This window comes from Cottoperca gobio, chromosome 17, assembly GCF_900634415.1.
Source record: "Cottoperca gobio chromosome 17, fCotGob3.1, whole genome shotgun sequence".
NCBI lineage: Eukaryota > Metazoa > Chordata > Actinopteri > Perciformes > Bovichtidae > Cottoperca > Cottoperca gobio.
The window spans coordinates 7,978,519-7,992,718 of record NC_041371.1 but is presented as its reverse complement, the minus strand read 5'-3'; the positions used below and the strand labels follow the sequence as shown (position 1 = coordinate 7,992,718).

Here is a 14,200-nt window from a genome sequence, read left to right as displayed (position 1 = left end):
TTTAGCTGGGAAACACAGCTCCATTTATCTGGACAGGCAGCACCTTCTAAAGCTTTCTAGACTAATTAAATAAATATAAATAATTTCAAATGCTCTGAGTCTAAACATAACAATTAGCCCCTTGAATTAGCTGTTTCTTCTAATTGCGGGGTATTTAGCTTTGATTAGCTAGCAAGCAAACTGCAGTAATGACCACGGTTGGTCAGATTTACTTGGAAATGTAGTTACGGAATACAAATGACATGGTATTGTTTTGTATTTAGTAATGTAATCCATTGGATTACAAAATAATGTAATCTAATCTGAATACATTCGGATTAATATTGTACTTTATACTAAAAGAAATGGACTTGAGTTCCACAAATATTCTCAAAAAAACATCTCAAAACGTTTTTAATGCAAATAAAAGGTATTTTGCATATTTAACAGATATTACAACAAATGGTTGAACATTAGAGTCTCAGAAGCAGATGTTTGCAGGCAACTGATCTTTTCTTGGGGTCAATAAACACGAGTTTATTCTGGATTAAAACAGAAAAGCAACTTTGATGTGAGCCTGACCTCATTTGGCTTGGTCTGACTCACATTCTCTTTGTTTATAGGAACAGTGCCTGTAGCTCTTAAGCATCTGGTTGTTGTTTCCACACAGTATAGTAAAAATAGCACGTTATATTTGACGGTATTAATTCTCTCTTTCTCGTTTAGATCCTTTTCAGTTCTCTCTTTAACTCTTGTATGAGTCTGCATTCAACCTTACAAAGTGGCGGTTTGGAGGTGTATTTTGTATGTTATAGAAACTTAGTTAATTGAACGCGCTATTGATATCGCACGTCCTGAATACACGTTTCAGACGCCGGCACATTTCAAGCTGTTAAACCTTAAGAGTCTTTCAAGCGGACGACATGCCCTGATGAAGCTACATAATTAATTAATTAATTAATTTTTCTTTCCTGTTGTGTTTTCTTGCAGTTGGGTGAGGAAACCTTCAACCGCGCCAAGTTGTTGAATGTTGGCTACACGGAGGCTTTGAAGGACGCGGAGTACGACTGCTTCATCTTTAGCGACGTGGACCTGATCCCGATGGACGACCGTAACCTCTACCACTGCTACGACCAGCCGAGGCACTTCGCCATCGCCATGGACAAGTTTGGCTTCAGGTGAGGGGATGGTTTTCAACTTGGCGTGAGATTATAGTGCAGACGAGGGAGCATGACTTCTCTGCACAACTTTCTACTTGCCTTTACCTAAAGAAGTCGTGAATGATTTCAGTTCAGCTTATTTTAATTCAATATGGGTTAAGGTATTTGCCAAAGTCCAATATTAGATATCAAGTCACACACACATAGTGATGACACTTTATTGACACACTAAAAGGAATTGTAGTTTAAGGATATGTTTGTTCTGTTACTATATATCACTTCACACTTTCTAAAATATAAATATGTGTCATTGTACTTTGAAATCCTTGTCTGAAGCCTAAATTAGCATGAAAATGTACCCCAGTTCACTGCTGCCAATTTAATTTGGTCATACTGCTGTAGTCCTAACAAGAGCACATGATACAAAATGTGACTAACAAGTCTAGACTACAGCTTGTACAAAGACCCTTATTTACTTTGAAGACTTTGTCCAAATGTTGGACCTGTTAGACCAACCTGTTGCTGAGCAATTTACTGCAGCTGCTGTTTATTTTTGCATGAAGGAGCTGCTCAAGGAACCCATTATTTCTGTGTTTTCCATATTTTATATCAGTGAGGCACTGAAACCTTCACTAATGAAAACACATAGAGAACACATAGAGTACAAACATAGAATCATCGCATCGGGGAACACTCCCTTGTGTTATTTTTTATATTTATGTATATTTACACTGTTGCATAGTGTTCTTGTTTTTAATGGTGGGCTGTGTTATTTGCATCGTTTGTACCTTTGCTGTACTTTAGCAGAAGCTAAAGACATGCTTTCACTGAGGTGGTCAATACAGTTCTCATCTACGAGTTGAGTGACAGAAATATAATGCAAATATTTTGGTAATTGTTTTAGTCTTGTTCAATCCACTCAATTGTAAGGATTTGCTGCTTTTATTTGACTTGACTGAAACTAAATATCTTGTGTGTCTCGCCGTGTACAATTTTCTGATACTATATCGGCTAAACATGGAATCAGTCAAGCAAATATTCATCAGAATAATAGAAAATCAAATGAACTTTAGACCTCTAAGGTAAAAACTACCAAGGCAACCTGAATAAGAACAAGTTAGCATAAATTGGAGTGGTACGCCAAAGTTTAAAGCCAAGGGATAACGATGATGAAAGCAGGGATCTACAGATCCAGACACATACACATAGTGTAAGTTTGTTGGTAATTATCTGGAAAGGGAAAGTTCTAATTCTCGAGAATATTATCAAAATGCAGCGTGGGCAAAAGAGCTCCAAAGTTTAGTGCATCCTCACAGCCAGCACTGAATAGTAGCATCCTGTTGTTGTTGTTTTAGTTCAGGTAGTCGTTTTGCATAATGACACCACACCTGCCCTCAATTATCTAAAAGCACCAGAAGCATTGATTAATGGCCTAAACATGGCCGACCTATCCAATCCAAGAGCTGTCATTCCCCAAGAGTTATCCTACTGAAAACCCGTCCGGAGCTGCAGCAGGTCCCTGATATAGTGCACAATAAGCTAATGCTATCTGGCAACAAATACAACACCAGGTGGTAAGCGGGGTTGTAGCTAACATTTCTTATTAGCAATGAATCAGTCAAGACTAAAATGGTTTCTTCAGAGAATAAAAGTAAAGCCTGGTGTTTTGAGTTGAAGGTCGCATGATTGATCGTAGTTAATTGCGGATGTAGTATGCAGATCGTTGCCGAGGTGAAAGTAGTTAGCATACCACGTTTTTTCTTAGCAGTTTTAGCATTTAGGAAGCTAACAAAGTAGAAACAGAAACTAATAAAACAATTATCTTGAAGCTAACTTGGGGTAAAATGTATTTTTAGCTGAGTCATTTCAGAAAGACAACCTAAGCTGCTCTCAAACGTAAAAGCACCATCAGTGTTTTTTTTATAAATGCTGAAAACATTGCCGGTGAAAGCGAGGTCACATTAAGTGCTATTCCATTACCTTAGCACCTCGCAACACCTGACAGCTCTCTGAGGAGAAAAGGTCACCTTGAAGTCCATTTCACAACACAGCTCTTTCAAAAACATTTCACAAATTATGCTCTATTAAAGGACCTTATGCAATGTATTAAATTATATTACCATTATATTATACAGAATTGTGTGGATGTTCAAGTACCTGTTCCTTGGCTGAGCACATTATGAGTATGCTACAGTCCATTTGCACATTTACAAAGAGCACATTTATGCTAGGTCTTGACCTACTCCTGGCAACGTTAGCCAGTGAATTCTATGGGTCAACATGTGCTTTCAATTTTTTTTTAATAAAGAGGCAATATGTGAAATAATTACATTTGTAAAAGGTGCCAATGCAGCAATTAAAGAGGAGAAGAAGATGCAACAACAATTCTGTAAAAACTTTACAAATAAATGGAAATTAATTTAACTTTTTATTAAATTAATAAACTCCCTGTTTAAGTTAATTAAACTTCAAAAACGTTTGATTGACAGGCAAACAACTGTCTCAAAACTGTCCTCAGATTTTGATTCAGAGGCTAAATTCTAATTGGTTGAAAATATGTGACATCACAACTTTCAAACTGAGCCCCTCCCAGTTCAAACCGGTGAGAATATACAAGTATATATACATTAAACTTGTCATATTGAATAACCAAAACTGTTCGAATTTAGGCATAAATGTCAAGGTGTTTGCTTGTCTGCCATCTCCATGTTACTACTTGCTGTAAACAAGTAAACCAGAGGAGCTGATGTGACCTTTAACATGATGTCAGTCACTGATGAGAGAGAAAATATTAAAACTTAGAATGAATGATGGTGCAAAGAAAACGCCGTCAGAAAAATAGTTTTTTTTTCTTTTCATACATTTTGTTCCTAAATTGACGTCATAGTATTTTAGCCAAATTTCTGCCATGCCTAAACTGTATCTCAGCACTGTTTGAGATTTATTGGAAGATGAATTTCACATCTCCAGCACATCTCCGAGGAAGTAATCAGACTGATTATAGCTTATAGTCAAAACTGTTAAAGATTTTATATAAGAGTTTTGTTTATCCTCTTTCTAGCTAGACGTATTAATGAAGAACAATTCCAACTTGGTTCTATCTATCTATTCCTTCTTCTCCCCTAATATGTGTCCTCTTAAAGCACAAACACTCACACACACACACACACTCACACACCCCTCCCCATATTGTCAAATTTGTGCAGAAACATATGGTCTCATTACTTTCTTCTTGTCATCTTTCAATGGGGAGCTGTCATACTTTGGACACATACTTTCCAGAATACACACACACACACACACTCATAAAACACACAGAAACACACAGAAACACACAGAAACACACATGCATCAGCCTCTGGTTAGACTCCAGGCACCTGTCATGACACTCACAGCTGATGTCCGTCCCACTCCACTGGTCTCACGACTTTTGAGGAAAAAATAAAATGCTTGTCTGCCTTCTTTTGTCCACTTTCTACACACACACACATGCACGCACACACACACACACACACACACACACACACACACGGCTGTGTACCCTCCTCCATCATTCCATTGTGTTGTTCTTTCTTGTCCTCTGTTTTCCCTTGTATTAGTTTTTTTCTTGCGATTGTATTTCTTCTCTTTATTTATCTCGTTTTCTTTTTTCCTCATTCATTCTCTTCCAAACTCTAATTTCATGTTGGGACAATTATCAAATTACATTTAGCGCTATCTGACGTTTCTTTCTTGTAAAACAACCAATGCTGCTCTTAGGAAACTTCTAGCATCCAATCTAACGAGGTAACTTGGGTTGATGTCGGCTGTTTATAAGCACCAGAAGCCTGCTGTACAGTAAGCAGCCTCTTTACACTCGGTCATTTCATATGTCTTGAGTGGATTATAAATGGAAGTGGATTATCCATTTACTGTAGAAAGGCACCCATAAATTATCCTCTTAAAAACACATCCAAGACATGACACATTAGGAAAAGATCTGATTGCCTAAAACACTTTAAGATGTTATTCAAATGTAAATGTAAAACCGGTGATGCTCTTAATGATTTATGGATGATTTCAGATTAACATTAATTATGACGCTAGACCATTCCAGGGTCATTGTAGGTGTTGTTGAGTCATTGCTTCCTGCTGCAAAGATACTTCTTTTTCACATGTTAAAAGTGATTTAAAACAACATATATATATATACATATTTCCCACATAAAGGACTATGGACACTTTGTGCCATAGGCTGCCGATCGTCCTACTGTCTGAAGGGTTTTGTTCATTGAGCCAACTGTAATTCATTTTTGTAATATTATATTCATTCACTGCTTCCCGTTATAACTTCTCCCCCCCCCCCCCCCCCCCCCCCCCCCCCCACCCCCTTCTCACTCTTTCTCCTTCCCTTATCAATCCCATCCCCTCTCTCCCTCCTGCAGGCTGCCCTATGCTGGCTACTTTGGTGGTGTCTCAGGCCTCAGTAAAAAACAGTTTCTGAAGATCAATGGCTTCCCCAACGAGTACTGGGGCTGGGGAGGGGAGGACGACGACATCTACAACAGGTAACCATGGAAGGATGTAGCATGAGCTGCTGGTTCTGCCTATGATTTCTGCCCCAGTCAAATGTGACGCTATCCTACCTAATAGATTTATTTTTTATTTGCTATATAATGAAAGTAAAATTATATTTTACATTTCAAGATTAGTATTTTGCAATGAGTACAGCACACCGAAAAATCAGTAATATACCATCTGTCAGGGTTATGCTCAGTAGTCTGTTCATTCTGTAATTGTTCACAGAATGAGAATGATTAGAAAATAAATTAACCTTTTCAATCAGCTTTTAAATACTAAAATTCACTTCAACTATTACTGTGCGAAATCTAATCCGATAGAAGATTTCTGTTTGACAGGAAGTGACTTAAGACTGCTTAAAGGAAGCACTTACAGCACCATTACTTTCATGTATCCTCTTCTCAGATGGTTTGCACAGTCATCCATCTGTGCTTGGCAGTACAGGTGTGGAAAGAATCATGAAAGCTAAATGCAATAAATATAGATATAGCATAGAAATAATGAAAAACTGCCTTTGCATTGCAACTTAATCACAGCAGACATGTTTCATATATTTCCCCGATAACCGATGCGTTACCTCCGTCAGTCGCATCAACAAACTGGAAATGCTTCGCTTCATATTGCTGCACAACTGAAATAAACATCAACACAAGATTTTCAAGCTTCAAGAGAAAATTAGAAATTGAGTCACATAAACAGATACATCCGCAATCCAAGAATCGGGCGTGTGTACACTAATTATAAACACACACGGCTACACAGACTCACACAGCAGGACTGTTCTTCACAGACAAAATGCAATCTCCATCTTTATTGTCCCTATTCTTCACTATCTGTTTTTTGTTTCTTTCTCTTTCTGTGTCCCGCTGTCACTCTTGAAGCTTATCTTTGTCCTGTGTAACAGCATTATAAGAAAACTGGAAAAAAAAGAGCATTTGAAAATCGGTGTTTTTTGAGAACGGAGTGTGTCAGTAGACACAGTATTCAGGAGATTACAGTTGTTTGTCAGCGTCTGGCAAGATGTGATAAAAGAGATATATGTGTGTGTGTGTGTGTCTGTGTCTGTGTGTGCATTTATGTGCCTAAGGATGACAGATAAAGTTAAACCTCTAACTTTTTATTGGATGATAGCTGAAGTAGGTCATTAGATGCTGTAGTTTTCCCTCGAGATATTTTCTGCACTCGAACTGAGCTATTTCAACTCCTATGAAAAGTGAAATGACGTGCAAGAATATCATTCAAATCTCAATTTACTTTTACAATTCAAATGAATCTGATTTATTTCACTAAAAGTCTACGTTGAAATTGTCGTCCTTAGTTAGAAAATGTAAATCTCAAAGAACAAACTGTCACGATCATTTCCTCTCAAAGAGCTTCTTTAAAACCTTTTTCTACTTTTGTGAGTGGGACGATGTAATAATGTAACTTTGGTGGAACTGTGGAAACGCTGGCCACAAAAGGCACTTACAGGATAATAGCTAATTGAATTTCCTTTCGTTTCCCAGATTGCCTGGGTTCAGTTACGGGGCATCCTGGTGGCGTACAGGTTTAAGACGCCATCCGTATAATCGCTACAGTGTGTCCCCGGATTGAGTCCATCCAGGGGACCGCTCCCTCTCCTTCATTTTCTCAGCTCTTCGCCGTAATACCAGATGTTTTATACGTAGTTTTAGATTCAGTGCGACTTACACGTGTCAAGGATATCATTATCTACGATGTCATCACCAATAAACGTCCCATAATTCTAAGTTTGCAATGCAACCATTTGTTTTACTCACCTCCTGTATATCTTTTGCAATAAACATTCATCTGAATGCAACAACTTCACACCTGTTCTCCGCTGTCATTCAGGGACAGGCAGATCATTTCAAACCAGAATGAAACTACAGTAGATGTTGCAGTCTGAGGGAAAGTGAGTGCCCCAAACAAAGTTGGGTGCAACAAAGAGGAACAGCTAACTGAGCAGTGTGTTTGCAACATATTGAGAATACAGATGGCCAGTGTCGAGAGACGTTTCTGTGGACATTCTGGTACTTTCTTTCAACATAAATCTGGGTCGCTTTTGTAATCCACTGTAAGATTGTGAATCCAAGCCGACCATTAGGGCTGTCTTCAGTAGGAGCATGCTACAAGCCCGCAGGCAATGAGTATTTGATGGTCAAATGTTTTTGGTGTTGTCCAACTCTAGCTCTATGCAGCATTCAGACTCTTTTAAGACCTCAATTCAGTTTTACAGCCCAAATATATACCACATGGATGACTCTCGCACTTATCATCAACTTTTCCACATAGAAACTTTAACATCCAGATCATCAAGACCAAACCAAAGCTCAAAAAATAGTAAATATTGTTCATGCATTCATCAGTGGCCACATGCACGACTCCAAATGGGAAGTTAATGTTCTGTCAGCTGAACGTGTAAGTTGGCTGCTAACAGTCTATTTGCCTCGGCACTGTAGCAGCTGATGTACGTTTCTGCTGGCAGTAGCATTTTTGTAAATAACATGGTGATCGGTTCAAAGCGGAAACCTAAACTTCCTTATTGCCTATTATTGTCTTGTCTCATATATACGATAATCGACAACTGTCATATCTCTGTGCAAGAATAAAGCACAATTCAGAGTTGACCATAAATCTCATTCAGTATAACCTGTAAAAAAAAAAAAGGGGTTAGCATTTATATTTTTGCTGTGTATTTGGTATCAGCTGTGGGTGAAACTCCAGTGGTGCAATCATTGAAACACACAATGTGATATATTGAGTTTTAACAAGGCCGTGCATCAAATAGAGGTAATGATAGAAACCGGATGGACTAGACACTAACTGTGAAGTTATTGTCCGTTCTCTTCTTTTTCTCCGCTTTCTCTTCTTGTTGTTTATTACAAACTGAGACTGTGAAAATCCCACAGTCAATCTCATAATATATTAATGGGAAAAAAAACAACATTGGCAGAAACAAGCGAATAAAGCTGAGCGTGAAGGTTTTGTCTTGCTTTACTCGAAGGCTCACACTCCTCCTCCCACCATCCACCTTCGCTTTTCAGGACCGGCTTGTTTTTTAAGACATTCACGGAGCAATCGGAAGGGAAATGCCCTTGAAAACACAAGCTGTTGGAAGAAAACGGTGCGTGGAGAGGGCCGTGTGTGGAACTGAGGCCATGGAAACAAGCAGGATAGTCTCCTACTCACTTTTCTCATGCAAAAAACTTGTTATTGAATTTTTGGCCATTTTTAGGGATGGCAATGTCGTTCCACCACTTTGGTCATGACTGAAATGACTCAACTATTGACATTCATGGTGCAAAGAGGATGAACCCTAACGACTTTAGTGATCCTCTCACTTTCCTTTTAGCGCCACAATGATGTTGACGTGTTTTGAGTAAAATGTCTCAACACCTATTGGATGGATTACCTTGGAATTTGGTACCCACATTCATGTCCCCCTCAGGATGAACTTTGGTGATCATCTGTCCAATACTACTGTCTTTTTATTGCTAATTTGCACATGCTAACGTGCTAGCTTCCTTATTATATATATATTTATATGTTACCTGTCCGATGTTGAAAAAGTTCTAACAAAGAAAGCTATATTAGCGTGCAGTGGAGAGGATGGAGTATCCGGCTGAGTGAACTAACAGGCCAGCCGGCTCAGTCTCTCAGGACTCAGTAAAACAACTAGAGGAGGGGAAGACACGGGGATGGAGAGATAAAAGAATAGCTATATATATCAGAGTGTGGCGCCCGTGAAATCTGCCCCTTGTTGTTTTCACTGTCGTTAAAAGGTAGCAAAGTTCACGGGTTTGAACTGTGCAAGCAGCCGATGTGTCCATCAGCTTGGTGTCGAGTCGAAGGGTCCTTGAACGTGACACTGAACCTCCTGAACACCTGCTCAGTCTTTGAAAAGCTGCTCTGGAAAAAAAGAGCATCAACTAAATGACCGAGTTTCTCTTTTACTCTCTACTTCAGCATCCCTCCATCCCTCCCTCATTTGTCCTCTCCTCTGCCCCTCTAACTCTACACATCTCTTTTTCCTACTCCCTCTCTTGCTTCCCTCCGGCAATTTTCTCTTTTCTGCTGGTTTGATGCCACAGACCATGGCTCGGCTACTGCCTGAAATGGGTCCTGCTAGCTTAATGCCTGCCCGAGGAAACTCGCTGTCCCTGTTGCTCAGTGTGGCCCGTGGCGGAGAGGACACATGCCACTTACACAACTGCCAGTGCCACTTTAACCCACTCCCACCCCTGTCTGAAAAAGTTGGTGGATATTAAAGAGGTGGAAGGAGAGAGGGGAAGCGTTTTCTCTGAACTTGCAGCAGTAGCCTTGGGCAAAGAATGTACCTGTCCCAAGGGCTTCCATGGCAGACCTGCCTTCAACATACACTCTCTCCCTCTCTTTATTCTTTGCCCTTTTCCCCTTCCTCCCTCCATCACTCCCAGCGGTGGCTTTCAACAAAGCCTGAGCCAGCATCATGCACACAAGGACTGCAAGTGTTTCTGTGGAGCCTTGACAATGGTGTAAGAGTCCGGATATTTCTGGCTTAACACTTTGAGAATGTCAAGCCTTTGATAAGTCACATATCTATCTTCAAGGAATTTACACTAACATTTATTGTTATTTGCTATTATAAACGGTCTTGTCCTGTAAGTATGTTGTTAATAATAAACAGAATAATAAGAAGAAATGTTTCATTAAACACATGATAATGCATTAGTCGCTTATAATGATAGTACTGGTAATGGACGTTTTAGCCCTGGTATTACCGGTACTTGGTATTGGATGGTAACCAACCTGCTGACAAGCATGCTCACTTGACCCCACAATTGGCCCCAATTTGCAGATGTGAGAATGCAGTTTTTTTTGCGTTATTATCCCAATTGTTATCATTCATTGCGACTTGCATGTCTCTATAGCGACACGCTTTTCACCCCCACCTTTTGAGTGTGGCCATTCAGAACACGTTTGCCATTAATCATAGTCATACTTCGATACTGAGAGCTAAGGAGTAGCGGTGGTTGTGTCCTAGTGGTCAAGTGGTACAGCTTTCAAATACAACACCGGATGGATGTGAGTTCAATACCAGCGCTGCCACCATTGTGCCCCTGAGCAAGGTACTTAACCCCAAGTTACGATAAGAGCGTCTGCTAAATGACATGTAATGTGTCCAAGAGTTGTGACTACAATGCAGGAATACAAATTGTTTTCCTGGATGCCTCGTCATTCATTCTTGGGCAGTTGATTTATGGTCCTCCTATTTTGAACTTTTATCGCCTTCCACTTCGTTCCAGCACTGTCTCAGGAAAGCTGCATTTATTTCACTGAAATTTCAAATACAAAAGCATTTATTTTGCTTCAACACGCTGTAATGGCATATATATTTACATTCTTTTTCCAGGCCTGCATCAAAAGTCACTTATTTTAATTTGTTTTTAAGTACCAAAGTGCTGGGATTAGCCACACTGGGCAGTCACATACTTGTATCAAGCTGTTATTCAGTCATATATATCATTAAAGTCTCTTCTTTCTAGCATCCACAAGGCTTGGCAGGGAGAACAAACTAGCCCCCCTGGGTAAACGCAGTGCAAACAGGCACATTCTCCTTATGATATGATACCTTCAATACGACAGTCACACAACACAAGTCAACATGACAAAGTAGAGAGCACCTCCTTGATATTGGAGTAGAATCAATGTGAAGGTGAAGGCGAGGTGACGGAGGGAATCGGCAGCTGCAGCGAACAGAAGGAGCCGTGTGAATGTGAAGCAGAGATGAGGTCAGCTGAATGTCTGAGCATTGAGGTTGCATCATTGATCAGTTGATATCTTAATGTTCCTGATTCAGCACCTGCGTGATCCTTTGCAAACTCCATTAGTTTAAAGGGACATTTCACCCCAAAATACATATTTGTCCTCTTACCTGTAGTGCTATATAGATGGTGTCGATGTGTTATCTGTGTGTTGGAGAAATCGGCTGTAGAATTTTCTGCCTTCTCACGAATATAATTATTTTCGTTCTACCGAACCACACCTGCGAACCGTATCATTACGCAGAAGAAAGCAAGCATGTACTCATGGATGAGAGGCTTGTTCTCATGACAACATATCAACATTGATGGCATCCTCCTCAGCTGAATCGTAAAGGTTATCTAGCTCAATGGTGCTAAGTGGGCTAGCAGTATCGGTTAGCTTCCTTCTCCGCAGTGATATGGTTGGCGGATGTAGTGCGGTAGAAAGAAAATAGTTCCTTCATGAAACTGTTCACAACAAGGTCTGTGGATTATCTTGAGTAACTGGGTTTACTGTTCAATTACTGTTGAGTTTGTTTCAAATGTATGTTTTTGGCACTTTAAGCACCACAAAGAGTGCCATCTAGTTCCATTACACTCGAGACAAGGCCGACAACACAGCAACTGACAACAAAACAATCTAGATTGATAAAAAAAAACACTACAGGTAAGAGGAAAATATGTATTTTTGATTTTGGGGTGAACTGTGCCTTTTTTTTTTAAAGAAGTTATACTGGAAAACAAAAGTAGTTTTATCTTTTTTTTAGATTTTGCCATCAGACATGTTACTTAAACGTTGCCGAAGCATGAAGGTGGTGCTGCTTTACTATTGTTTTGAAATCGTTGTCAACCCAGCAGATCCTGCAGCTTTCTGATTAGTTTAGCTTTTAATTAATTGTGTGCAAATGTTAGTGTATGCATGTTGTCTGACTGTATCCTTGTTATAAAACAAGAAACAAGGGAGTCTCTAATTAACACCTAGGAACCCCCAAGACTTGAGGGGCTCAAAATTAATCGTATTACTTGCTATACATCTATATTGTTGTTTATTTGTATGTCTTAAGCAACACAGATAATGTGCAGATGTAACCTGCTGTATCTAACTGCAGCTGCTGGCATAGATGCTGTCGGGATTTTAATTCTGCAAAGAATCCTGACAAATGATGTCGTCCTGCTGAAAGGGGCATCAGACCAAAACATGCTTCTGTGTGTCATTCTGGAGGGTGGTTAAAAACTACGTATGTTGTTGTTTAATTTGGAGGATTCATTTCAAGGGAGGGGTGCAGTTTGATACTGTCAGCTGATTAATTCAGTACCCTCCACCTTCTTGAAATGTCAATCACTATGCCAGGAGTTTCTTTAACCCCACCTATTTGACACAAACAACTCTTATGTCTTTTTAAGTGATTGCTGCCACATTTGTGTCTTCTAAAGTTACATTTGGTCACTCTATACATGTGTTACTGAGGAATAAGAATACAGGTCCAAGGCACCCGCATGTAACCTATCCAGTGATCCCAAAATGTGTACTTTTATTTTATTTCCTACCTACAGTAGTAAGGGTTAGATCTTTTTTCGAGTTTTGGTACTTACAACTCTCTCTATCTCTCTTGTGCTCTCTCTGTGTAAGATTGTATGAGAGGGCACAATAAGGAGGGATGCACTAATAGAAACATCAAGTACAGAGAGGCGAGGGAGGGATGGAAAAGGTGGAAGGTGCTCAGGAAGAAAATGAGAAACAAGTGCAGGGAGTTGAGTGGAGAGGGAAAAAGAAGACGGAGGGAGGGAAAGGTTGAGAGAAATGAAGCATTGAGCAGAAAGCATGCCTGCAAAGAACAGCCACAGTCAGCAGCTGCCGGTACACGAAGTTCACATGTAAGGAAGCAGTGGAGCAGAAACTGACCAAAAGTCCTCGTACTCCTTTTTTATTTGCTGAAAAAGAAGCCCGACTTTGTATACGGAGGCAAATCTTTATAAGACCTTTAAAGGAGCTAGAACATTGCACCTCCTGTAGTTTCAGCTGGGAGATCAACTGTTCGAGTTTCCATAAGCTCTCTTTGCTTCTTTAAAATATCATGCAAAACAAATGTATTGTAGAGACAAAACCTGCATTATCACAATAAATAATAATAATAATAATAATGGTTGTAGCCCATCATCTGCAAGATTCATCCTGAATCCTTCAGAATTAAAGTAACTACATTTATTTGTAAAGCACCTTTCAAGAGCAGGCATCACAAAAACACTTTTAAAAAAAGACATTAAACACATTACAGAATGAATTAGTGTAAACACAACATACAAATATATAATATAGTATGGACAGGTGGGGTTTTGAGCTGATTTTTAAATATGTTCACAGTGTGATCCTAATCTCCACTCATTCAGAAAAATGAAAGAAAATATATGTTAATCTTCATTCATCTTAATTAGTCTTCATTACCTTATACTTTATCCTTGCAAAAAACAATGTTTTCGCCTCATTCTGTGATATGTCATCCGTGTTCAAGTCTCTAAAAAAAGGCAGCTTTTCAGGCTACAGTGTCAATAAACTACGCTCTGTTTGCGTATGAAGAAACCAGACGAACGGCCATTTCAAAGTTCATCACCCAGCACCCAGATGTGTTCCTGCTGGGATACAAATCTCCTGTTCACACCCACACACCTTACTTTTATTTTACTTTCTCTCTGCTGTCCATCTTCCAGCCCCTTCACACA

At 39.5% G+C, this 14,200-nt stretch overlaps 1 protein-coding gene across 1 annotated transcript in view; it reads left to right on the top strand.

Annotated features, from left to right (window-relative positions):
* Positions 1 to 963: 963 nt before the first annotated feature.
* The window catches only part of b4galt2 (UDP-Gal:betaGlcNAc beta 1,4- galactosyltransferase, polypeptide 2), a gene marked incomplete at its 5' end in the record, with an annotated part of 31,810 nt that continues 18,573 nt past the window's right edge, over positions 964 to 14,200 (top strand). Inside the window, 2 exons of the mRNA XM_029453423.1 lie at positions 964 to 1,157; positions 5,564 to 5,686. Coding sequence (XP_029309283.1) covers positions 964 to 1,157; positions 5,564 to 5,686 — 317 coding nt within the window. The remainder of the gene's footprint in view (positions 1,158 to 5,563; positions 5,687 to 14,200) is intronic.